This window comes from Heptranchias perlo, chromosome 8 (assembly GCF_035084215.1).
Source record: "Heptranchias perlo isolate sHepPer1 chromosome 8, sHepPer1.hap1, whole genome shotgun sequence".
NCBI classification, from domain to species: Eukaryota; Metazoa; Chordata; class Chondrichthyes; order Hexanchiformes; family Hexanchidae; genus Heptranchias; species Heptranchias perlo.
Window position 1 is genome coordinate 45,762,897 of NC_090332.1, and position 24,423 is coordinate 45,787,319.

A 24,423-nucleotide genomic window follows, 5' to 3' on the forward strand; every position below is an offset into this window, starting at 1 on the left:
TACACTACCATTCCTCACCGGGATGGTGTCCAGGCTCTCCACTTCTTATTTGAACCGTGGTCCAGCCAGTCCCCATCCACCACTGCTGCCCTCGGTCTAGCTGAACGTCTTCTCACTTTGAAACACTTCTCTTTTAATTCCAATCACTATAATCACACGGATCTATGCCTGTCTTTTTTGTAGCATTTAGTAGTAGTAGGTCATTTATTGTGAACTGTACACAATCATGAGGCTAAGAGGCGTTCTCATTCTTTATTGGACACAGCTACTATGATGACAGGTTGGGATTTGCATTACGGTCGGAACGTCAGCGAGTTTCTGAGGAGGCGGAGGGGAATTTCCCTGGTGAACTTTATTGCAATCTCACAGCGCCACTTCCAGCTTTGCAACTAGGACGTTTAAGAGTGAGGACAACAATTACATATCGGAATAATTCTGTGGGTTACAAAAAGAGAGCGAGGTAACGGCCATGGACGGTAAGATGAGTTATTGATTAAATATTAGTGTGTTGAGCTTACGAAAATATTCTGAAATGTGCTCAAGGCCACTTGTGCTCTATTATTGGCTGTGCGGAACTGCCTCTCGCCATTATGGAGCAGATTACTTTTAAACCTCTTTGAGTCAAGATGTTAATTCGATGTGTTATGTTACTAGCGAAGAAATCGTCACTTTAAAAACTGGAGTATTTTGGAACATGTTTAATGTTTATTATCAATTCCAATTTAAACATTCAAAAATCGCTCTTCTAGGTCGCACTCTTCCAGTGCGTTTGACTTTTTCTCCTCTGACATCAGTGTTTCGACTTCCGCTGTCGCGTTCATGTTCAGAGAGGGGATACTGTTTGTTTTAAAACCACTTAAGCGCAGTGTGAAGTGGCGGGAGCCCCAGAGTGAGTGTTGGAGTTGGCGCCTTCACCTCCTTGTCAGGTGTAAGGTGGAGAGGGACCCGGAGACCCTGTGAGAAACATGTCATCACGCCGAATGCCTTAAATGTCATATCAGACAGAAACAGCAGTGGAAAGTTAAAGACATTTTCGGTACATTTTAAAACGACAAACCGTGCGTTGGGGGCTTTATTTAACATTTTACTCCCATAACCCAACAACTGCCGTTGTTTCTTTGGCAGTTCTCTGCCAGGGATATTGCTTTCCAATGACATGGCCAAGAGAGGCTGTGTCCTGCCCTCGGGGCCAACCTGTTGCATTACCTTCTAACTCAATGAGGAAGTGTCTAATGAAAGTAAAATGTGTTTGGAAGGTAACCTAAGTTACTCTCTGTTCATAAAATGTCTGTTGAAACTACAGATGAGACACTTCGTGAAACTATCGTGGGCGATACTGAGAGCAAAACGACCAGAAGCTTCCCTTGAGCTCACTAATTTAAACTCTAGAAAAGTGGGTGTATCTCCATCTAAAGAAAGAAGGACTACTCAATGGGCATGGGAAATATTTTGTAACATTGTTCATAGACCGGTTCTCTGTAATGGGATATATGGGGACACCCCCAAACAAGTTTAATTTTGAGGCTGAATATATTACTTAACTTGGTTGTTGATCGATAGGGCGGGGGAGAGGGGAAATAAAGAGTATTTTGCTACTAAGCAGCCTGATCAAACTAAAAGATTTTTTTTTAGCCAACGCCACAAGATGGGCACTTTGTAGTAGATAAGTGGTACAATCCGTTCTCAAAAGCGGCTCCAATCAGCCAGTTTGGAGTTACATTAACAGCAGATGTGCAAAGATTTACAGTGCGGACTACCCCGTCCTCCTAAGTGGGAACAATGTGGAAGTGGGAAGGCAGCCATTGATCTGATTTATTATTTTAAAAAATAAAATGAAATCCACCTGTTTACATCCCAGTTACTCTGGACACGTGATCTGCTCCCAGACCACTTCCATGGCTACTTAGCGGCAGCCACTAGTAGGCGCTTAAGCAGCGGGGAATTTGATTTTCTATTTTCCTCTCCGGGATAAGAGGGGAAAGGCCTCTTAGCTTTTCACAGCAGTATGACTGAGTGTGGGATCCCATTGCTCTGCGGTTCTGAAATTTGGTGCTCCAGTACACTGCAGCCACTGATTTCTAATGTTATCGTTAGACTTAACATACCCAGCAAGACATTAAATTAATAGCAGTTTTAGTTTAAGAAGTTTATGCTGAATATACAGAGAAACTATTGTGAATGGCATTTGAGGCTTAAAGGCACAATTTCAGCTCAGTCCACACAGTTAAAGTAATGCATAGCTGTCGTACCAGTGAGTATTGATACCACACATCTAACTAGTGATTTGTTTTTTGTTAGTATTGTTTGTGCTTATTAATATGTCTGATTCCTGGAGTTACTGGGTATAGGATACTATTCTGCAAAAAGACCCTTGTTCCTGCTGTTCACATCGTCAATCCATCAGTAACTGTCACAAAGTGGGTCATTGCACAAACATTTAGTTTAAAGTAAATGGATCATTGGATTACAGTATTGGTTATAATTGATTACTGTTGTACAGAGGAACTGCTAAACAGTATCAGGTGAAACTATAGAAGTACATCACATGCAACAGCCTCTATCACCGGTGATGACTTGTACTTTTAAAAAGTAAAACTTACTATAAAAATGCCACTACCTAAGCATGTGGTCTAAAAACCATACACAGGATTCCAAGAATAAGCTGAAGAAGCTGGGCCTATACTAAGTCTGAAATTACCCGGTGGCTTGTTTCTGTGTAAACTATTGTGTACCCTAATGTTTGGCTAAACTTCAAAACTTTCAACACTGTTTGCTATTTTATTCCTTACGATATGTTGGATATCTGGCTGAATGGACAGTTTCAACCCTGAATGGAGCGAGCTACTACTATTCCTTGGCTGGACTACACAGATGACCTTTCTCTAACTGTTTCTAGCTAGTGTGATGTACAAAAACACTGTTATGGTGAAATCTGGTAGAGGTCATGTTCAAACTATGGCTGTACCAACCAGTTTTTAAAAAAATATATTTCTTCTAGTCAGATGAATTATTGACTATTCAAATACATGACTCTACTACAATTGGTTGATCTTATTCAATTAGTCAGCATAGTCTGAGTTCAGTTGTTATGTGTGTCGAAACAGTTGGTTTGTGACAAAAATTCTACAAAGCTAACTTTTATAAAGTATAGTGAATAACTTTAATAAGTACTGTATATAAAAGGAAAAAACCTTAAGGAAATTATTTTTGTTTTTAGTGGGCGTACATTAGCAGGACCTGCATCACTTCTGTTTGAGTGCACACCCACCGTTAGGTTGTGGGTGTTACTTAAGTGACCTTTAATTTTAAACTTGTATTGTTTCATGGTGACCTCATCGGAGGGCAACACCAACTATTAGTTTAGGTCTTCAATGCCATCTTTTAATCATACTATTAATTTGCTTATATAAAAATATAATCTTTTAACTTTTTTTAAAAAAACTTAATCTTCTCAAATTCAGGCATGTTAGGAACTGATTGCCCTTATTGCCATTCTTGAGTAGGGAGATGTGTTTCTCTTTTATTTCTTGCAATAGATAATGGGCAATACTTACTTCTGGAATCCTATCTTTACAGTGCGAGGTCACCTGCCTGCTATGTCAAGGCTTCCCCTTCAAGGTGAGAGGCTTCTATATATTGTAAGCAATACCTCATTTCTAACTTTTCTTTCTAATTGTGTGACAGATGTGATGTAATGTATTTTGCTGCAATTCCATGTTGCTGTAATTATTTTTTTTTCATTTTAGGTGAACCTTACGTTGAAATTGTTGAGCAGCCCAAGCAACGTGGCATGCGTTTCCGGTATAAGTGTGAAGGACGATCGGCTGGTAGCATTCCTGGGGAGCATAGCACTGATAATAATAGAACATATCCTTCTATACAGGTATAACATTACAGTACATATACAAGCAGTTTTAAGTCTTCTGTGAAAGTACCTATTATATTTCTTGTAAAATCCTTTTAAAGCTATTAAAGCAGCATTAATACATCTATGAGAACTTAAAAGTCTATTCTTTTGATGCAGAAAGTAAGTTCTGTTTTTGTGTAGTGAGGTTCCAAAAGTGAAGTAAGTGGTTTCCTCTTGAATCGATTTTCCAACAAAGAACATGAATGAAGTAGTTCTCAACAAGAAAATACCCTTTACTCCCTGGTGTAGAATATGGTAAATTTATCTTAAATCATTTGCTTTTAAGTACAATAACCTGTAAATCGCATTTCATTTGATGCCTCTCCCTGATGATTCACTTGAGATTAGGAACTCCCTGAATGGGCAATCGAGGTTTGACTCAACATTGCACATGGTACAGAATATTGGTATGACAATGTATTGTGCTACCACAGCATACATTGCTAGATTGCTGCAATTCACTTCATTGTGGAAAGGCAAAATTTAATATGTTGGGGAAAGAAATTACTTTTATAATTGTCTATTTCTAAATAACCGTCAACATAATAAATTTGAAAGTGAAACAGCTAGACTATCTACAATGTACATAATCTTCATTCTTTGAATGACGACTGGACTGTTCCCAGTGAGTTTAACTAAGTGTGGAGATGGATTTGGGCACTGTCTCTACAATCTATCCTGTGCACTCTGAAATTTCTCACTGTTGTCTCACCTTGTTAATCCAAGGTTTGTTTTTTAGATGGCTTGTTCTGTTTCATGGTGTTTTTGATGCTTGATTAGAGTAATTTTCCTCAAGGTTAACTTTGAAAAAATATTTTTTTTAAAAATCAAGTTTGAATTGAACTTGTAGGAGTTTAACTGTCATGATTGCTGTTGCTATATTAATTATTAACCTCATTTGTACTCAAGGAACCGTAATCACCTGGGAGCTAGCACTTATTTACACCTATTTACATTATGTTCACAATGGGGCAACTCTCTTTACAGATAATCCTGCATATAAGTGCAGAGGCTTCTGATTTACTTAAATTGTGCCACTTATATGTCAAAATTAACATTGAATTTCAGAGAACCACAAATGTCTAGTAGGCTACTATACTGATTTTTCAGCTGCCTGAGCATTCATAAGAGGAAGAAATGCCATAGAAGTGGTATAAAATCCACTTCTCAGGAGGAGAGGGAGTGGAAGACATTTCATCACGTCAGCAGGGTTTATGTGACTGACATTGCATCATATCAGCCCTGTTATAGTACTGTTTGTATGACTGGGGCTGTTTTCCAGCAAGAGTCCATTTGAGTTATTCTATTCCTTTAGAATTGGCAAACTTGAGTAAAGAAAATGTAAACAAATGGTTTTTCATGTACAAAATTCCTTGGCATAGTTTATTTAAGGTTTCCTTCCCTTATAACATTTTAGTTCTGATCTGTATGTTCTTTTATCCATGCAGGTCATGAATTATTTTGGAAGAGGGAGAGTATTAGTTACTTTAGTAACGAAGATCGAACCCTTCAAACCCCACCCACATGACTTGGTTGGGAAAGATTGTAGAGATGGGTACTATGAAGCTGATTTTGGCCCTGACCGTAGAATTCTGTGGTAGGTATTCAAGTATAAGCTGGCATTTTTTGTTTTGAGTTTGTCATTTTGTTTAAGAGTGAAATATACAGGGATGTTGGTTTGATTTTGTTTCATGGTTTAGTAACTATATTAAAAAAAATTCAGGGAGCTGGGGTGCCAGTTTAGTCACCTCTGTGAATATAGTGATTATTCATGTGCTGTTTTTTCATGGAGACACTTTATTTTAGATTGACAATTACAACTTGCATTTATATAGCACCTTTTATCTTGGTAAAACGTCCCAAGGTGCTTCACAGGATTGTAATCAGACAAAAATTGACACTGAGCCAAAAAAGGGGACATTAGGACAGGTGACCAAAAGCTTGGTCAAAGAGGTAGGTTTTAAGGAGCATCTTAAAGGAGGAGAGAGAGGTGATGAGACTGAGAGGTTTAGAGAGGGAATTGAATAGTTTAGGGCCTAAACGGCTGAAGGCATGACCGCCAATGATGGAGCAAAGGAAGTGGGGAGATGCATAAGAGGCCAGAGTTGGAGACATGCAGAGTTCTCAGAGGGTTGTAGGGCTGGAGGAGGTTACAGAGATAGGGAGGGATGAGGCCATGGAGGGATTTGAACACGAGGATGAGAATTTTAAAATTGAGGTGTTGCTGGGGTAGGTCAGTGAGCACAGGGGTGATGGGTGAATGGGACTTGGTTCATGTTAGGATATGGGCAGCAGAGTTTTGGATGATCTTAAGTTTATGGAGGGTGGAAGATGGGAGTATGGCCAGAAGAGCATTGGAATAGTCAAGTCTGGAGGTAACAAAAACATGGATGAGGGACAAATGTTGGTTGAACTATACAGTTGTTGATTGTCTATGTACCATATCTGAGTTTTGTTTCTAGGTACTATTTAGTCAAACCTAATTCTTATAATACTTAAATCCTCCTCAATAAATTATTTTTACTTAAGATATGATTATGGAGGAACATTGGCCTAAATGTCTGCTACATGCTTGATATTAAACTGTAGTTACAGTCCTCAGAAATATATGTGCGAAAATAGCATGGTAAAAGGTAAAGAATGTAAGATTTAAAGTAGGAGGCCTGAGATTGAGTTGACTAACATTTGGACATCATCTAGGGAGCAAGTTTATTTAATTTGACGGGTTGTCTGGGATTTTTTTGATGTATCTCACATGTTGTCCTCTGGCAATTTGATGAGGACCAACATTGTGATGAATTACATAGAACTACATAGAATTACATAGAACGTACAGCACAGAAACTGGCAATTCGGCCCAACAGGTTTATGTTCCACATGAGCCTCCTTCCTCCTTACTTCATCTAACCCTATCAGCATATCCTACTATTCCTTTCTCACTCATGTGTTTATCTAGCTTCCCCGTAAATACATCTACTCCAGTTGCCTCAATTACTCCTTGTGATAGTGAGTTCCACATTCTAGCCACACTCTCTCCGGGTGAAGAAATTTCTCCTGGATTTCCTATTGGATTTATTAGTGACTATCTTGTATTTATGGCCCCTAGTTCTGGTCTACCCCACAGGTGGAAACACGTTCTCTATGTCTACCCCATCAAACCCTTTCATAATCTTAAAGACCTCTATCAGGTCACCCTACAGTCTCTTCTTTCAGGAGAAAAGAGTCCCAGTCTATTCAATCTTTCCTGACAGGGTGTAACCTCTCAATTCTGGGATCATCCTAGTAAATCTTTTTTGCACCTTCTCCGATGCCTCTATATCCTTTTTATAATATGGAGACCAGAACTGTTCACAGTACTCCAAGTGTGGCCTAACCAAAGTTCTATACAAGTTTAACATAACTTCTCTGCTTTTCAATTCTATCCCTCTAGAAATGAACCCCAGTGCTTGGTTTGCTTTTTTATGGCCTTATTAACCTGCATCGCTACTTTTAGTGATTTGTGTATCTGTACCCCCAGATCCCTCTGCTCCTCTACTCCATTTAGACCCTTATTTTCTACGGAGTACATGGCCTCCATATTCTTCCTACCAAAATGTACCACCTCACACTTATCTATATTGAAATTCATTTGCCAATTGCACACCCATTCTGCAACTTTATTAATTTCTTCCTGTATTTTGTCACAGTCCTCCTCAGCATTAACTGTACCGCCCAATTTGGTGTTGTCTGCAAATTTTGAAATTGTACTTCCGATTCCTGAGTCCAAATCGTTTATGTAAATGGTGAACAACAGTGGTCCCAGCAACGATCCTTGTGGAACACCACTTCCCACCTTGTGCCAGTCTGAGTAACTACCTTTAACCCCTACTTTCTGTTTTCTGTTTTGTAGCCAGCTTGCTATCTATTCTGCTACTTGTCCCCTGACTCCACATGCTCTGACCTTAGTCATGAATCCACTATGCGGTATCTTATTGAAGGCCTTTTGAAAATCCAAATATATTACATCTACTACATTACTCTTCTCTACCCTTTCTGTTACTTCTTCAAAGAATTCAATAAGGTTGGTCAAGCATGACCTTTCCTTTTGAAATCTGTGCTGACTGTTCATTATTAAATTTTTGGTTTCTAGATGTTTTTCTATTACATCTTTTGAGTAAGGATTCCATTACCTTTCCTACCACTGATGGTCTATAGTCATACATACATACATACATACTTACATATCTGCCAGTCGTTCCCTAACCTCTTTTAATATGCGTGGATGAAATCCATCCAGTCCAGGGGTCGTATCCTCTCCAAGGTTACTTATTGTAAAGGTATTGAAGAGGAGAGTGGTTAGCACATTGTCCTTTCACATCTAGTTCCTGGATTTGAAGCCAGCCCAAAGCAATGGGATAGAAGTCTCTCTCTGGCTGTTCGAGTTCTTTTTGAAATGAGTTTGGGTAGTCTCAACCCACTTCTTAGTGGGTGTGAGCTCACAGCACAAAACTGGTCCCAATTTGGCACTACTGTCAGCCATGGCTCAGTAGTAGCACCCTCGCCTCTGAGTCAGAATATTGTGAGTTCAAGTCCCAATCCAGAGACTTGAGCACATAATGCTAGGCTGACACATGGTGCAGTACTGAGGGAGTGCTGCTTTGTGAGAGGTGCCATCTTTCGGATGAAACGTTAAACTGAGAGTCTGCCCTCTCAGTTGGATGTAAAAGATCACATGGCACTATTCAAAGAAGAGCAGGGGAGTCCTTCTAGGGTGAGGCCAACATTTATCCCTCAGCCAACACCTAACACAAATTATCTGGTCATTTATTTCATTGCTGTTTGTTGGAGCTTGATGTGCGCAAATTGGTTGTCGCATTTACCATGTTCTAACAGTGACTGTTCTTCAAAAGTACTTCATTGGCTTTAAATCGCTTTGGGACATCATGAGGTCATAAATGCAAGTCTTTCTTCTTTAAATTGTCAGTTTACCTCAGAGATGACATAAAAATGGTTAATGTAGGAGTTGGTGACATTTATACTGGTGTTGCATGGACTGATCTTGTGAAGGTATCTCACTCAATAGTCTTTCTTCATGTGTGAGCCTTGTGAGAGTGTTAGCAGGCAAATTGACCAAGGGCCATCACACTTGAGCCCAATGGTAAGGCAAAAACAGGAACATAGAAAATAGGAGCAAGAGTAGGCCATTCGGGCCTGCTCCGCCATTCAAAATGATCATGGCTGATCGTCTAACTCAGTACCCTGTTCCTGCTTTTTCCCCATATCCCTTGATCCCTTTAGCATTAAGAAATATATCTATCTCCTTGAATACATCTAATGACTTGGCCTCCACTGCCTTCTGTGGTAGAGAATTCCACAGATTCACCACCCTCTGAGTGAAGAAATTTCTCCTCATCTCTGTTCTAAATGGCATACTCCGTATCCTGAAACTGTGACCCCTGGTTCTGGACTTTCCAGCCGTCGGGAACATCCTCCCTGTATCTAGTCTGCCTAGTCCTGTTAGAATTTTATATGTTTCGATGAGATCACCTCTCATTCTTCTAAACTCTAGTGAATATAGGCCAGGTCGACCCAATCTCTCCTCATACGTCAGTCCTGCCATCCCTGGAATCAGTCTGGTAAACCTTCGTTGCACTCCCTCCATGACCAGGACATCCTTCCTCAGATAAGGAGACCAAAACTGCACACAATACTCCAGATATGGTCTCACCAAGGCCCTGTACAACTGCAGTAAGACATCCCTGTTCCTGTACTCAAATCCTCTTGCAATGAAAGCCAACATACCATTCGCCTTCCCAACTGCTTGCTGCACCTGAATGCTCGCTTTCAGTGACTGGTGTACAAGGACACCCAGGTCTCGTTGCACCTCCCCTTTTGCTAATCTATCACCATTCAGATAATAATCTGTCTTTTTCTGTTTTTACAACCAAAGTGGATAACCTCACATTTATCCACGTTATACTGCATCTGCCATGTTCTTGCCCACTCATCCAACTTGTCTAAATCACATTGGAGCCTCTTTGCGTCCTCCTCACATTCCACCCCAGCTTTGTGTTGTCTGCAAACTTGGAAATGTTACATTCCGTTCCCACATCCTCCAAATCATTGATATATATTGTGAATAGCTGGGGCCCAAGCACTGATCCCTGCAGTACCCCACTAGTCACTGCCTGCCACCGGAAAAAGACCTGTTTATTCCTACTCTCTGTTTCCTGTCTGTCAACCAATTCTCAATCCATGCCAGTATATTCCCCCCAATCCCATGTGCTTTAATTTTGCACACTAATCTCTTGTGTGGGACCTTATCAAAAGCCTTCTGAAAATCCAAATACACCACATCCACTGGTTCTCCCCTATCTATTCTACTAGTTACCTCCTCAAAAAACTCCAATAGATTTGTTAAGCATGATTTCCCTTTCATAAACCCATGCTGACTTTGTCCAATCCTGTAAATGCCTTCCAAGTGTTCTGTTATCACATCCTTTATAATAGACTAGCATTTTCCCCACTACTGATGTTAGGCTAACTGGTCTCTAATTCCCTGTTTTTTCTCTCCCTCCTTTTTTAAATAGTGAGGTTACATTTGCCACCCTCCAACTGTAGGAACTGTTCCAGAGTCTATAGAATTTTGGAAGATGACCACCAATGCATCCACTATTTCCAGGGCCACTTCCTTTAGTTCTCTGGGATGTAGACTATCAGGCCCTGGGGATTTGTCAGCCTTTAGCCCCATTAATTTCCCTAGCACTATTTTTTCACTCATACTGATTTCCTTCAGTTCCTCCCTCTCACTTGACCCTTTGTTCCATAACATTTCCGGGAGGTTATTTGGGTCCTCCTTTGTGAAGACAGAACCAAAGTGAGGGGAGATGCATAAAAGGCCAGAGTCAGAGGAACGGAGAGTTCAAGAGGGTGGTGATGCTTTGGCTGCAATTAGATAGGTAAGAGTGGAACCATACAAGGATAATCCCGCTAAGCTGCGGAATAGAGGTTAGGTGCTGAAGATGGGTGGAGTGGTCAACCATGTCAAAGGTTGCAGAGAGGTTGAGAAAAATGAAGAGGGAAAATGCACCACGGTTACAGTCAAATGGTGGAGAAAATTGAAAATTAAATCCATAGGGAAACCTCAAATCCAAAGATTGACTGACAATTTCTTCAGAAAGTCATTGAGTTAGTATGAATATTTAGGTTCAGTTTCTGACTCCATGCAATAAGAATTGTCAGGGTTAATGGTTGTTCTATGGAATGAACAGCTGGCTTTGTCACTTTAATTTGGCAATTTTTTATGTCCACCTCAGCAGGCAGACAGCAGCTTAGTTTACCATTTCATCCAAAAGATGGTGCCTCCAATGCAAAAGTCTCTCAATGCAGTATTGAAGTGTCAGTCTAGATTATATGTTCAAATCCATAATGGAGCTTGCACCTACAAACTTCTGACTCAGAAGCGAGAGTGCTTCCAACTGAACCAAGCTGGCACTTGGGACGGGGGAAATCAGCATGTGTTTTTCCTGTTGTTTGTTGGGTGAGAAGGATCAGGAAAAACAGACAAAAGAATAATGGGCTGGATTTTGCTGTGAGCAGCGAACGAACGGTGCTAGCCTTTCATTAGACTTGCACTTGCCCATAGACTTTTCTATGAGCTTTTGCACAGCAAGTTCCTGTAAATTAGAGATCCGGTCAGTGCGGCGCCCTCTGCAGGGCATCTAGGTCCTGTGTGAACAGGGCAAGCAACTGTGTGTCCCCTTAACCAATCAGATTGAAGCATCGTTAATGAGCAGTACAGAATCTGAACCAGGAAGTGTAAGTTAGAATAGTGAATTCAATGTCAAATCAGGTACAGTAAGACATAAAGAGAGGGAAAGAACGATTGGATTAAGAGATAAAAGAGACAGAAAGAAAGAGTAAAGAAAAATGTTATATAATTTTTTTTAACATGTCCAACAATAATTAAAAGTTGAAGGAATGAGACTCCACACTTGTAAAAGTTAATTTTCAGTGTCAGAGAGGTTGTTTGGCAGTAATTAAGACTTACCACACTGTTAAAAGGGTGCTTAGACTGTAATGGTCAAGCTCTAACATTTTTTGGTGAGTTTAGTCCATATCTACAATGTCAGTACAGGAACTTCCGCCGTTCAATATATTTGAACGGTGAGTCAAATGATGAGATGCCGTTTTCGCGCAGCTTTTGAAGAAGCAGGGCATCTTGGACAGCAACGTCTGGATTTCCACGTTTAACTGCACGTGTGGTCTGCGGAAGTTGCTGTCCAATTTGCATATAAATAATGGTGAGTACTGTTAGCCTCACCATTATTTTTGCAGCAAAATTGGCCTATTGTGTTTTTTTAAACTGCAGTAAAGTACACAATGTGTCATGGAGCTTTGGGACAGTTTCATACCTGCCATTCCCTATGTGGGGAATTCCCAAGCTCAGCTGGGTCATCATGGGAGGCAGAAAATGAAGGGCAGGGTGTTTCCCCATAGAAAGAAATCAACATGTTAATTATTCTGGGCTGGGCTTGTGCACCTGCAGTAGCTGGTTCCTGAACAGCATTGGCAAAGGCTGAGGAGGAAGTGGCCTGCCTGACCTCCGTGATGGAACATTGTATATAGGTAGGAACCCAAAGAGGGGTGTGTAAGCATGATAAAGCCAGTCAAGTTTCTATCTATATCCTTATATATTGTTTAGTCAAGTTTTACTGATGACTGATTTTACTGAAAGTTCTCCTTCATTTTTAATGGAAGATAATTTCACTTGGTAGTAGATAACAAGAAAGTCTTGGTTACACAGCAATGGACCGATCCACAATTGTCTTTTCTGGTCTGTTGTCCGATGTTCCATTTAGATTTCGGAACAAGGCCGAGAAGAGGAGAGGCCTATTTAAAAACTATATGGGTGCTGGCAGCCAGAAAAGTGTCTGCTGCAGTCAGCTCCTGGGAAGCTTGTTCTTTTGCCCATTTTCTTGCACATAAACTTTTGAATTTTTTTAAAAAGTGCAAATCTGAATAAGGACTATCAATACCAATTTTTATTGCTGTTGAGATGGTGGAATAATACAATTTATTAGAGAGCCTTGCAGAACCTTTCCTTTGTGAAATAGCAAATTCTAATCCTAATCTAGTGATACTTTACTTAATGAAAATTTTACCTCCGTTCTGTGACTCCTTACTTTAACCAATCAATTGCTGATATGAAATTCTGTCATAAACTTGTCTATTATGCCAGTAATATCTTTAAAAAGATCCCAGCAAGATTCATTAAGCATGACCTCCCTTTCCTGAATCCATACTGACTTTCGTTTTGACAAGTTATATATGTTTCCAAGTATTTCTTTAAAATTGTTTTGACTTTCCCTACCGCCATAGTTTCTAGATATGTCTCATGATCCCTTTTTAAACTAATAGTTATGTTAGCCACTTTTCCGATCCTCGGTAGTTTCTCCTAAATACAATACAAAGTTAGTTAAAATGTCACTAACTAATTTATTTCCAAAAGTTCACTAGGCATGCGTGACTCAAGGTCCATAATGGTATGATATCATACTGCACTCAACCACAAACAGTGTGGGAGGGGATTTTATTGTATTTTGTAAAAATGTAAAAAAAAAAGAACTGAAAACATAAAAATCTTTACTTTATAATTGGCAACGGGTGAAATTGAAAAATATCTAAGTGTTAAACTTGGCACTAAACAAGTCTGAACCCCATGGAGCAGCAATCAACAAAGCAAATAAAATGCTGAGCTACATTGGAGATGTTGTGCTTACACTGTACAGTGCTCTGGTCAGACTACATTGAGTTCTATGTCCAGTTTTGGTCATCAAGATGCAAAGGAGACATCCAACCACGGTAGGCTGATTTATAAAGACTGTAGAAACTCTTTAGCTTTGAAAGCAGGTGACTAAGAGGGTACTTAGAGATATGTAAAGTAGTAAACCATATGCAAAAGGTAAATCTGAAATAAAACTTCAAGTTAAACCATTATAGTATGAGAAAGGGGCACAGATTCAAACTGGCGAAAGGCAATTTTATGACTGATAGCAGGAAGTTCTAAATACCATGGTCAACACATGAGTGGACTTGTGGGTGGATGGTGGGATGGAGGCAAAAGCCTTGGCATTACTTGGATGCTGTGATGAAGATGTGCTCTGCGTGGATCAACTAAGATGAGATAAGGAATGCCCTTCCTTATCCCTGTTCCTCTGATAATCTTGTGAATAGTAACAACAAATGGTGTCTTACTAAATTGGGGCATAGGCTGGAATGATAACATGATGATCTTTGAGGTGCTTCCAGGCTCTCTCAATCTATTTCACTGTTATAAGAATCTCATTTGGGCAGCCATTTTTTATAATAAAATTGCAAAATTATTCATGTGAGGGAAACAAAATTGGCCATCGGACAGTGTTTCTAGCTTTCTTTCATTGCCCACTTGATTCTTTGTCTCAGCTCTTTATTTCCAGATAATTCTCTACCCATTTATTTATTCCTTGATTCACCATTGGCTCGGTTGTCTATGCCCATTGTCTGTTTTCTCCTTATTGCCCACAAAGGAATTTTTTAAAAACATGGAAAGCTAAGTTAAAATAGGTTATGAGGTTATGCACTTTGGCAGGAAAAATCAGAGAGCAAGTTATTATCTTAATGGTCATAGAGTTAGAGTCATAGAGTTATACAGCACGGATAGAGGCCCTTCGGCCCATCGTGTCCGCGCCGGCCATCAGCCCTGTCTACTCTAATCCCATATTCCAGCATTTGGTCCGTAGCCTTGTATGCTATGGCATTTCAAGTGCTCATCCAAATGCTTCTTGAATGTTGCGAGGGTTCCTGCCTCCACAACCCTTTCAGGCAGTGAGTTCCAGACTCCAACCACCCTCTGGGTGAAAAAGTTCTTTCTCAAATCCCCTCTAAACCTCCCGCCTTTTACCTTGAATCTATGTCCCCTTGTTATAGTACCCTCAACGAAGGGAAAAAGCTCCTCAGTATCCATCCTATCTGTGCCCCTCATAATTTTGTACACCTCAATCATGTCCCCCCTCAGCCTCCTCTGCTCCAAGGAAAACAAACCCAATCTTCCCAGTCTCTCATCATAGCTGAAGCGCTCCAGCCCTGGTAACATCCTGGTGAATCTCCTCTGCACCATCTCCAAAGCGATCACATCCTTCCTGTAGTGTGGCGACCAGAACTGCACACAGTACTCCAGCTCTGGCCTAACCAGTGTTTTATACAGCTCCATCATAACTTCCTTGCTCTTATATTCTATGCCTCGGCTAATAAAGGCAAGTATCCCATATGCCTTCTTTACCACCTTATCTACCTGTTCCGCCGCCTTCAGGGATCTGTGAACTTGCACACCAAGATCCCTCTGACCCTCTGTCTTGCCTAGGGTCCTCCCATTCATTGTGTATTCCCTTGCCTTGTTAGTCCCTCCAAAGTGCATCACCTCGCACTTTTCCGGGTTAAATTCCATTTGCCACTGTTCCACCCATCTGACCAACCCATCTATATCGTCCTGCAGACTGAGGCTATCCTCCTCGCTATTTACCACCCTACCAATTGGTGAGAAACTGGAAAGTACTGCAGTACAAAGGGATCTGGGGGTCCTAGTGCAAGAAAATCAAAAAGTTAGTATGCAGGTGCAGCAGGTGATCAAGAAGGCCAACGGAATGTTGGCTTTTATTGCTAGGGGGATAGAATATAAAAACAGGGAGGTATTGCTGCAGTTATATAAGGTATTGGTGAGACCGCACCTGGAATACTGCATCCAGTTTTGGTGTCCATACTTAAGAAAAGACATACTTGCTCTCGAGGCAGTACAAAGAAGGTTCCCTCGGTTAATCCCGGTGGACATATGAGGAGAGGTTGAGTAGATTGGGACTCTCCTCATTGGAGTTCAGAAGAATGAGAGGCGATCTTATTGAAACATATAAGATTGTGAAGGGGCTTGATCGGGTGGATGCGGTAAGGACGTTCCCAAGGATGGGTGAAACTAGAACTAGGGGGCATAATCTTAGAATAAGGGGCTGCTCTTTCAAAACTGAGATGAGGAGAAACTTCTTCACTCAGAGGGTAGTAGGTCTGTGGAATTTGCTGCCCCAGGAAGCTGTGGAAGCTACATCATTAAATAAATTTAAAACAGAAATAGATAGTTTCCTAGAAGTAAAGGGAATTAGGGGTTACGGGGAGCGGGCAGGAAATTGGACATGAATTTAGATTTGAAGTTAGGATCAGATCAGCCATGATCTTATTGAATGGCGGAGCAGGCTCGAGGGGCCGATTGGCCTACTCCTGCTCCTATTTCTTATGTTCTTATTATGTTCTTATATTTTACAAAGCATGTACTTTCCTCTTGTATTCTACCCTCTACTATTCTTCTATCAACATAAGCGTGTGCTGGAAGTGCAGTACTTGCACAGACTTTGGGATCGCCACTGTCTTCTCATCCCATAGTTCTCCAATGTATTTCCAGTTTGGTTACATGCATGCATGCATTCATTTGTTTAAATCTAGTATGTTTTGATATTTGCTATTTGTTTTGTTAGTATCTGGGTGGGGTGGGGGCAAGGGGGGAGTTAATATGTTATATGGGACCCTTCACCAGAATATTCTGAAGGATCTACCCTAAACATTAACCTATCTTTCTCTTTCAGATGCTGTCCAATCTGCTGTACATTTCCAGCATTTTCTGTTTTTATTTCTCCATTTCTCTTGCTACATTGTCTACCTCCCCAAATTGTTAACTAGTCTCTGCATTATTTTTAGCACACTGGTTAATACATTCACATCAAATTCCTGTGTGTTATTTTAGTTATGACATTGAACACTGTATGAAAAATATCACAAAGAAATTTCAACCCTCATCTCTAATGAATGAAACTTTTTTCATTCATAATACTACTTGACACCTGGGCTTGTTTAAAGTGTGACTATTGTGTTGTTTTGAAGAACCCTTAATGTGAATAATTGATATGCAGAGGAGGGGAAGTTTTTATAACAGTAATCATTGCTGTCTTATAAACTGCTTCTGAAATGATTCAGAGCTTCACCTTGACATCATTTATCCAGTTTTGGGTTTCTTTAATGAAGTTTTAATTCCCAATTCAGAACTTTAAATGTAGTTACAAAGGGAATATTTTAGTTTTCCTTTGTTGTAGAAATTACTAACTTGTATTACAATGTTTCATATTGTGACTATTCTAATGCAAAATGCATTTGAAAGCTTAAATTTGCGCTGTAAATTTTTCTCAAGCATTTTATTTTTTAAATATGGAACTTTGTGCAGCTTTACCAAATTGTGGAAAAATACTTAAATTTGCTCTACATAACAGTAAAATATTGTAGCAGCCCCTGTGTTTATGTAAACAGATTGACCTTGTATATCATACAGTTGGTTGAGGCATTTTTAAAATCAGAACTATATATTTTTAAAATTGGAACATTGCATTGAACTCTTAAGTAAAGGAAAGTATAATGTAATGCACATAAATTAATTTCCTTCAATCGTACTGTCATAAGTTAGAGTCAAAACATTATATTCTTTGATTCTAATTCAGTTTAAGTATCTGTTTTGTTCTGCACTGTTAGTATGTATAAAGATGTTTAAAAATATATCATAAGTGGAGTAAATGTAGCGTCTTAAGATGTTCCGATCTGAACAGTCACAGGAATGTGACCACAGACGAGTGCAGGGCTTTGTGAACATTACTGCGTTTATTTACTGCAGGAACATTAGATGAGAAATTCAAACAATGTTGTTTGATTCTATCAGTTAAAATAGTTATTTTTCATCCAAACAAAGAGAAGAGAATGTGGTTAATTGTGGTGTGGATTTTGTGTATGTTTGTTTTTATTTTGAAGGACTAATGGTTGATACAGTATTAATGTTTGCATTCTTCTATAACTTGACTCAAATGGAGAATTGTCACTGCCTGTTTACTATTTGCACTTTCCCATGTTAAGGTGTTTGTTGGTGAATTCCTAACAAACGCTCAAATCTATGAAAAAGACAGGCTGGTACAAACTTTAAGTGAAATTCAGAAAATTTAATTAGATAGTGGATAACTTGTTTGAAATTTTAAAAACTTGCCGAGATGAGCATTACTAATACAACTTATAATATAAAAGCTACACTTACAGTTATGGAGTCTGTATTGAAAGTACTAACAGGAGTGGTGAAAGCTAAACAGTTCAATTTGAAAACTAGAATATTCTCTTTATTTTAGTCTGAATAATGCTAATACTCCATCACCAAATGTTGTGCTTTACAATATGTATTTTAGGGCTAACAATGTAGGTGAGAAGTAGTTAGAGGTCATTTTATAATGAGGCAAAATGGTATCAGTCTGCTATATTTGTAGTTTGAAATTGTTCATACCAAAGGTGTTTATGCTTTGATTAGTAACTTATCTGTTGGTTACACTGCTGTTTTATTGGTTAATAACAAAAAGCAGGTCATAATGTAGACAAATACAGTATTAGCACTATAGTACTAATTCCCTAAAACAGGTTGAGTTATTCCAACCCAGCACTTTTGAAATAAGTACTTCCCAGTTGTCATCCATTTTGCAGTGATGATGTCATGGTTTTTCCATGTGGGAAATGTAGTGGGGAAGTCCCAAACATTGAAGTACAGTATTATGCAAATCAGTCAAGAAATGGACTCCTGCACAATTTTCCACAGCTAGTATCTTCTGCTTGATGTAGAAAAATATGTAGCATTTATATTTCAAGAAAAGGTTAAGAGAAAAGTATGAAATGGAGTTTAGTTTGTACAGAGCTGGGGCTGTTATTTAAGAAGTAGCTTAAGTTTATTTTCACAAAGTGATCTTTCCCACTGCTGATGCTAACCATTGAGGGTGTAATACAATATGTCAACAGATTAAATTTTAGATTATTTCTTGTAATTATCTTAATTATAGTTTTTTTTCAAAAATGATTTTTAAAGATGGTTCCTATGTAGACACATTAAGAACATTGCCCTTTTCTAGTTGTAGTGTGTGTTAAATTCTCCACATTTTCTAGTTTTCAGAACTTGGGTATTCAGTGTGTGAAGAGGAGAGAAGTAAAAGAGGCCATTCTGCTTCGGATTCAGCGATGCCTCAACCCCTTTGCTGGTAAGAAATTCTCCACTCCCCTGCGCTGCAACCGTGTTTCATTTTTCATTTTATTTTAAATGTAATTGGAAAAAAACACTGATGTGATCATTGCTTTCAAATAGTTACTGTAGTTTTAATTCCTTCCAGCTCAGGTTATTTCCCAGGATAAATGTACATTGATTGCTTGCAACCAATTTAAATTGCTCGATGGCCTATGATTGATTGCTGGCCTAAATTTAAACTTCTTGAATTTTCAGTCAGTTTGAGGAATCCGTTCCTGGTTACAGGGGGTGCTACCGCACCAAACAACTTGCCTAGCACATGTGCTGTTATGTCAGGCAGAATCGGGGGAAGACAAGATGCAAGAGTTTTTCAAATCTGATATGCAGAATAAAAAAAAACTCCTCACCATTTCCACAGATAAGTGGCTATGACTGTGGTGCAAATTAGCAATGAATGCCAATTTGCAATGCAAGTTTAAATCAGCAGCAAGGGCCTGTGCAACCCAGATTGAGATTGATTTTAAACATCATGAAAATGTCTGGTTAAGTCGCTCAAAGGCACAGTTTGGAACCAAGTAGGATTAGGATAATTTACGACCCATCTTGTGGTTTTTAAATAGTTTCTTACAAAATCAGCTACATTTAAAAAGGTGCTGTACTTGATGGAATTAAAATTGTAATTTTTTTTCTTGTGAAGAAGCCAAGACAAAGTGATCAAACTGTTTTTCAAAAACTTAAAAATGTTCTAATCACTTTTTCCCTAATATGAGTATGCAATCCTCCCACTTCTTTTCCAAGTTGCTTTTGCTCCTTTTCCTCAGGCTGTACAACAACTTCAGGTGAGTGGGTGAGGTGCTCCCAGTCCTCTGCCACTATCACTCTTAACCAGTGACAGGTGTGCAAAACCAGCCTTGGGATGACTTTTTCTTTTTATCCTTTTCCTCCTGCACTTGCCTCTGCTTCCTTCAACAACCCGCTAAGTTCAGAAACTCTCAGCAGTGTGCTTGGTACAGCCCACAATATCTCACTTGTTTAAACTTAGCTAATTTGATCAACTGTGGACCTCTAGCATGGTGCCACCTACAGCTTTAACTAGGTCAGCTACAAGTTACTTATCTTCTCAGCTGGTATAGACCTGAACTAAGAGGTGAAACAATTATACATTTAGTGGACGTTTTAGTTCATTTTTCTTACATATCAGAATTTTATGCTGTTTAAGAAATAAGAACCCAAACTTTGCACAAGTTTGGTGGAAAGTCATAATGTTCACTGTGAGCCTGCAATTTTGAGTGGTTACAATCCGGGATTAAATTTAGAGATGGAGACAGATTAGGTCGAGCCAATCCCCGTAGTTTGATCAGCCTTAAACTGAGGGATTGTGGTCAAGTACTCGGGAGGCGTTTCCTAGTCTTGTCGGTCCCCCTTCTCAGTCTTCTGAAATGGTGCACTTGGAACACCAGTAAGGATATTATTGCAATGTTTTACACTTTTTTAATAGAAAGATAAAATTGTTTCATCAAAAATAGTGACGTAACTGATAGTTAGCTACATTTTTCCTCATCACTATCCGCAAAGCAAATATAAATAAGAACTCTTGCTGGTCCGTAATTTTGTACCTTGTTTTAGCCACCCAAGCTTATAAAGAGAACTTTCTTAACAGTTGACAGAAATTTCATCAAGTTACTTACGGTGTTTACATTATCTGACTACAGAAAAAGGATAAAATGCATGTAAATGTGAAAATTCTGTTTACAACAACAACAACATGCATTTATAGAGTGCCTTTAACGTAGTAAAATGTACCAAGATGCTTCACAGGAACTTAATCAAACAAAATTTGACACCGAGCGACGTAAGGAGATATTAGGACAGGTGGGCAAAGAGGTCGGTTTTAAGGAGCGTCTTAAAGGAGGAGAGAGAGAGGTTTAGGGAGGGAATTTCAGAGCTTAGGGCTTTGGCAGCTGAAGGCACGTCCACCAATGATGGAGCGATTAAAATCGGGAATACGCAAGAGGCAAGAATTGGAGGAACGCAGAGATATTGGAGGATTGTAGGACTGGAGGAAGTTACAGAGATAGCGAGGGGCGAGGCCATGGAGGGATTTGAAAACAAGGACGAGAGTTTTAAAATCGAGGCGTTCCAGGTCCGGGAACCAATGTAGGTCGGTGAGCACGGGGTGATGGGAGTACGGGACTTGGTGCGAGTTAGGATACGGGCAGCAGAATTGGATGAGCTCAAATTTATGGAGGGTGGAAGATGGGAGGCCAGTCAGGAGAGCATTGGAATAGTCGAGTCCAGAGGTAACAAAGGCATAGATGAGGGTTTCAGCAGCAGATGAGCTGAGGTAGGGGCGAAGACGGGCGATATTGTGCAGGTGGAAGTAGGCGATTTTGGTGACGTATAGGACGCCAAGGTTGCTAATGGTCTGGTTCAGCCTCAGACAGTAGCCAGGGAGAGGAATGGTGTCGGTGGTTAGGGAACAGAGTTTGTGGCAGGGACCAAAGTCAATGGCTTTGCTCTTCCCAATTAGACAGAGCTAAGCGATTCCACAACCAACAGATCAGCTCAAAGCTCTGCAGTCCTGCCACATCCAGTTGTGAATGGTGGTGGACAATTAAACAACTAACGGGAGGAAGAGGCTCTGTGAACATCCCCATCATCAATGATGGCAGAGTCCAGCATGTGAGTGCAAAAGACAAGGCTGAAGTGTTTGCAACCATCTGCAGCCAGAAGTGCCGAGTGGATAATCCATCTCGGCCTCCTCCCGATATCCCCATCGTCACAGAAGCCAGTCTTCAGCCAATTCGATTCACTCCACGCGATATCAAGAAACGGCTGAATGCACTGGATACAACAAAGGCTATGGGCCCCGACAACATCCCGGCTGTAGTACTGAAGACTTGTGCCCCAGAACTAGCCATGTCTCTAGCCAAACTGTTCCAGTACGGCTACAACACTGGCATCTACCCGACAATGTGGAAAATTGCCCAGGTATGTCCTGTCCACAAAAAGCAGGACAAATCCAATCCGGCCTATTACTGCCCCATCAGTCTACTCTCAATCATCAGCAAAGTGATGGAAGGAGTTGTCGACAGTGCTATCAAACGTCACTTACGCATCAATAACCCGCTCACCGATGCTCAGTTTGGGTGTCGCCAGGACCACTCGGCTCCAGACCTCATTACAGCCTTGGTCCAAACATGGACAAAAGAGCTGAATTCCAGAGGTGAGGTGAGAGTGACTGCCCTTGACATCAAGGCAGCATTTGACCAAGTGCGGCACCAAGGAGCCCTAGTAAAATTGAAGTCAATGGGAATCGGGGGAAAACTCTCCAGTGGCTGGAGTCATACCTAGCACAAAGGAAGATGGTAGTGGTTGTTGGAGGCCAATCATCTCAGCCCCAGGATATTGCTGCAGGAGTTCCTCAGGGTAGTGTCCTTGGCCTAACCACCTTCAGCTGCTTCATCAATGACTTTCCCTTCATCATAAGATCAGAAATGAGGTGTTCGCTGATGATTGCACAGTGTTCAGTTCCATTTGCAACCCCTCAGATAATGAAGCAGTCCGTGCCCGCTTGCAGCAAGACCTGGACAACATTCGCAAGTAACATTCGCGCCAGACAAGTGCCAGGCAATGACCATCTCCAACAAGAGAGAGTCTAACCACCTCCCCTTGACATTCAATGGCATTACCATCGCCAAATCCATCACCATCAATATCCTGGGGGTCACCATTGACCAGAAACTTAACTGGACCAGCCACATAAATACTGCGGCTACAAGAGCAGGTCAGAGACTGGGTATTCTGCGGCAAGTGACTCACCACCTGACGCCCCAAAGCCTTTCCACCATCTACAAGGCACAATTCAGGAGTGAGATGGAATACTCTCCATTTGCCTGGATGCGTGCAGCTCCAACAACACTCAAGAAGTTCGACACCGTCCAGGACACAGCAGCCCGCTTGATTGGTACCCCATCCACCACCCTAAACGTTCACTCCCTTCACCACTGGCACACCGTGGCTGCAGTGTGTACCATCTACAGGATGCACTGCAGCAACTCGCCAAGGCTTCTTCGACAGCACCTCCCAAACCTGCGACTTCTACTATCTAGAAGGACAAGAGCAGCAGGCACATGGGAACAACACCACCTGCACGTTGCCCTCCAAGTCACACACCATCCCGACTTGGAAATATATCGCTGTTTCTTCATCGTCGCTGGGTCAAAATCCTGGAATTCCCTAGCTAACAGCACTGTGGGAGAACGTTCACCACACTGCAGCAGTTCAAGAATGCGGCTCATCACCACCTTCTCAAGGGCAATTAGGGATGGACAATAAATGCCGGCCTTGCCAGCGACGCCCACATCCCATGAACAAATTTTTTAAAACTTATATACTGACATCAATGGAAGGGAAATTGGGCGGGAGAGCCGCGCTGCCAGATTTCTGCCTACGTGAAGATGATGAAAATTTACTCCAGAATGTCAAAACCAAGTGTAGTCTTCAGGTGAAGTAGGGTTGGAGGGTGAAGGTATTTGGATTAGGGCATGCAGATGTAATTCTGTCCTTATCAGCTCTGCTGGGTTACTGCCCATTTAATGAGGATGAAAATTTACATTTCTCTCTCCCTCCCCCCCCCCCCCCCCCCCCCCGGCCCCGTGCGCACTCCCACAGGAGATTAACTAATAAGTGTGTGTGTGTGTCTGTGTATTCGAAAACAGAAAACTAACATAAAGCAAAAGCATCAGTTATACTATTGGTCGCTTGTTCATTCAGTGGTATAAACTGAAGAACATATCTCTTAATATGACTATTTTTAGTCATTCAGTATGAATGGTGTGAAGAAAGAGCTGTTTTCTTACCATGCCACATGCAACTATTATAAATATTGTATCATTTATTGCAAAGTGTAATGTTAATTAGAGGAATCTGCTTTATTCTAAGCTGTATGTATATTTAAAAACGGGGTATAGTCAACAGAACAGCACAATAAACAGTACATTAAAGAAAGAGCTACAACAGCCGCACTTGAATTTAAAACACATCAACTGTCTAGTGTGTGTGTGCACCAAGGGTCTTGGTACATAAATCTTTTGGTAGTAATTGTGCAGTAAGCACGTATCAGGAAGCTGGTGTCTGTGAAACTGGGGTGTCTAAAAGGGAACTGAATACAGGAAATGGGTCCCAGGTCTGAAACTTATTTTACTGTCTGTAGTAAACTAAATGTGAACTTTACTACTACGGTCTAAAAGGAATCTGTTCCATTTTAACATTGGTTATGTTGTCAGGTTAAGTTCTGTAATTCTGTGTCATATATTTATATTCATTTAATTAAAGTGTAGATGCAGACAATTTGAAAAGGCTTACAGAGTGTGTTACTTAAAAATAGTATAAGAGGAAATGTAGTTTCTATCTGGCTTCCTTT

At 40.5% G+C, this 24,423-nt stretch overlaps 1 protein-coding gene across 3 annotated transcripts in view; it reads left to right on the top strand.

Annotated features, from left to right (window-relative positions):
- Window positions 1–311: 311 nt before the first annotated feature.
- The window catches only part of rel (v-rel avian reticuloendotheliosis viral oncogene homolog), a 41,102-nt gene continuing 16,990 nt past the window's right edge, over window positions 312–24,423 (top strand). The window contains exons 1-5 of one of the 3 annotated variants that reach the window (XM_067989053.1): window positions 312–476; window positions 3,577–3,618; window positions 3,747–3,883; window positions 5,356–5,504; window positions 18,923–19,014. In XM_067989053.1, the coding sequence (XP_067845154.1) occupies window positions 470–476; window positions 3,577–3,618; window positions 3,747–3,883; window positions 5,356–5,504; window positions 18,923–19,014 (427 nt within the window). In that variant the 5' untranslated portion in view covers window positions 312–469. Of the gene's footprint in view, window positions 477–3,576; window positions 3,639–3,746; window positions 3,884–5,355; window positions 5,505–18,922; window positions 19,015–24,423 lie in introns of those variants that run through there. The other 2 variants (XM_067989054.1, XM_067989056.1) reach the window with 2 other exon arrangements.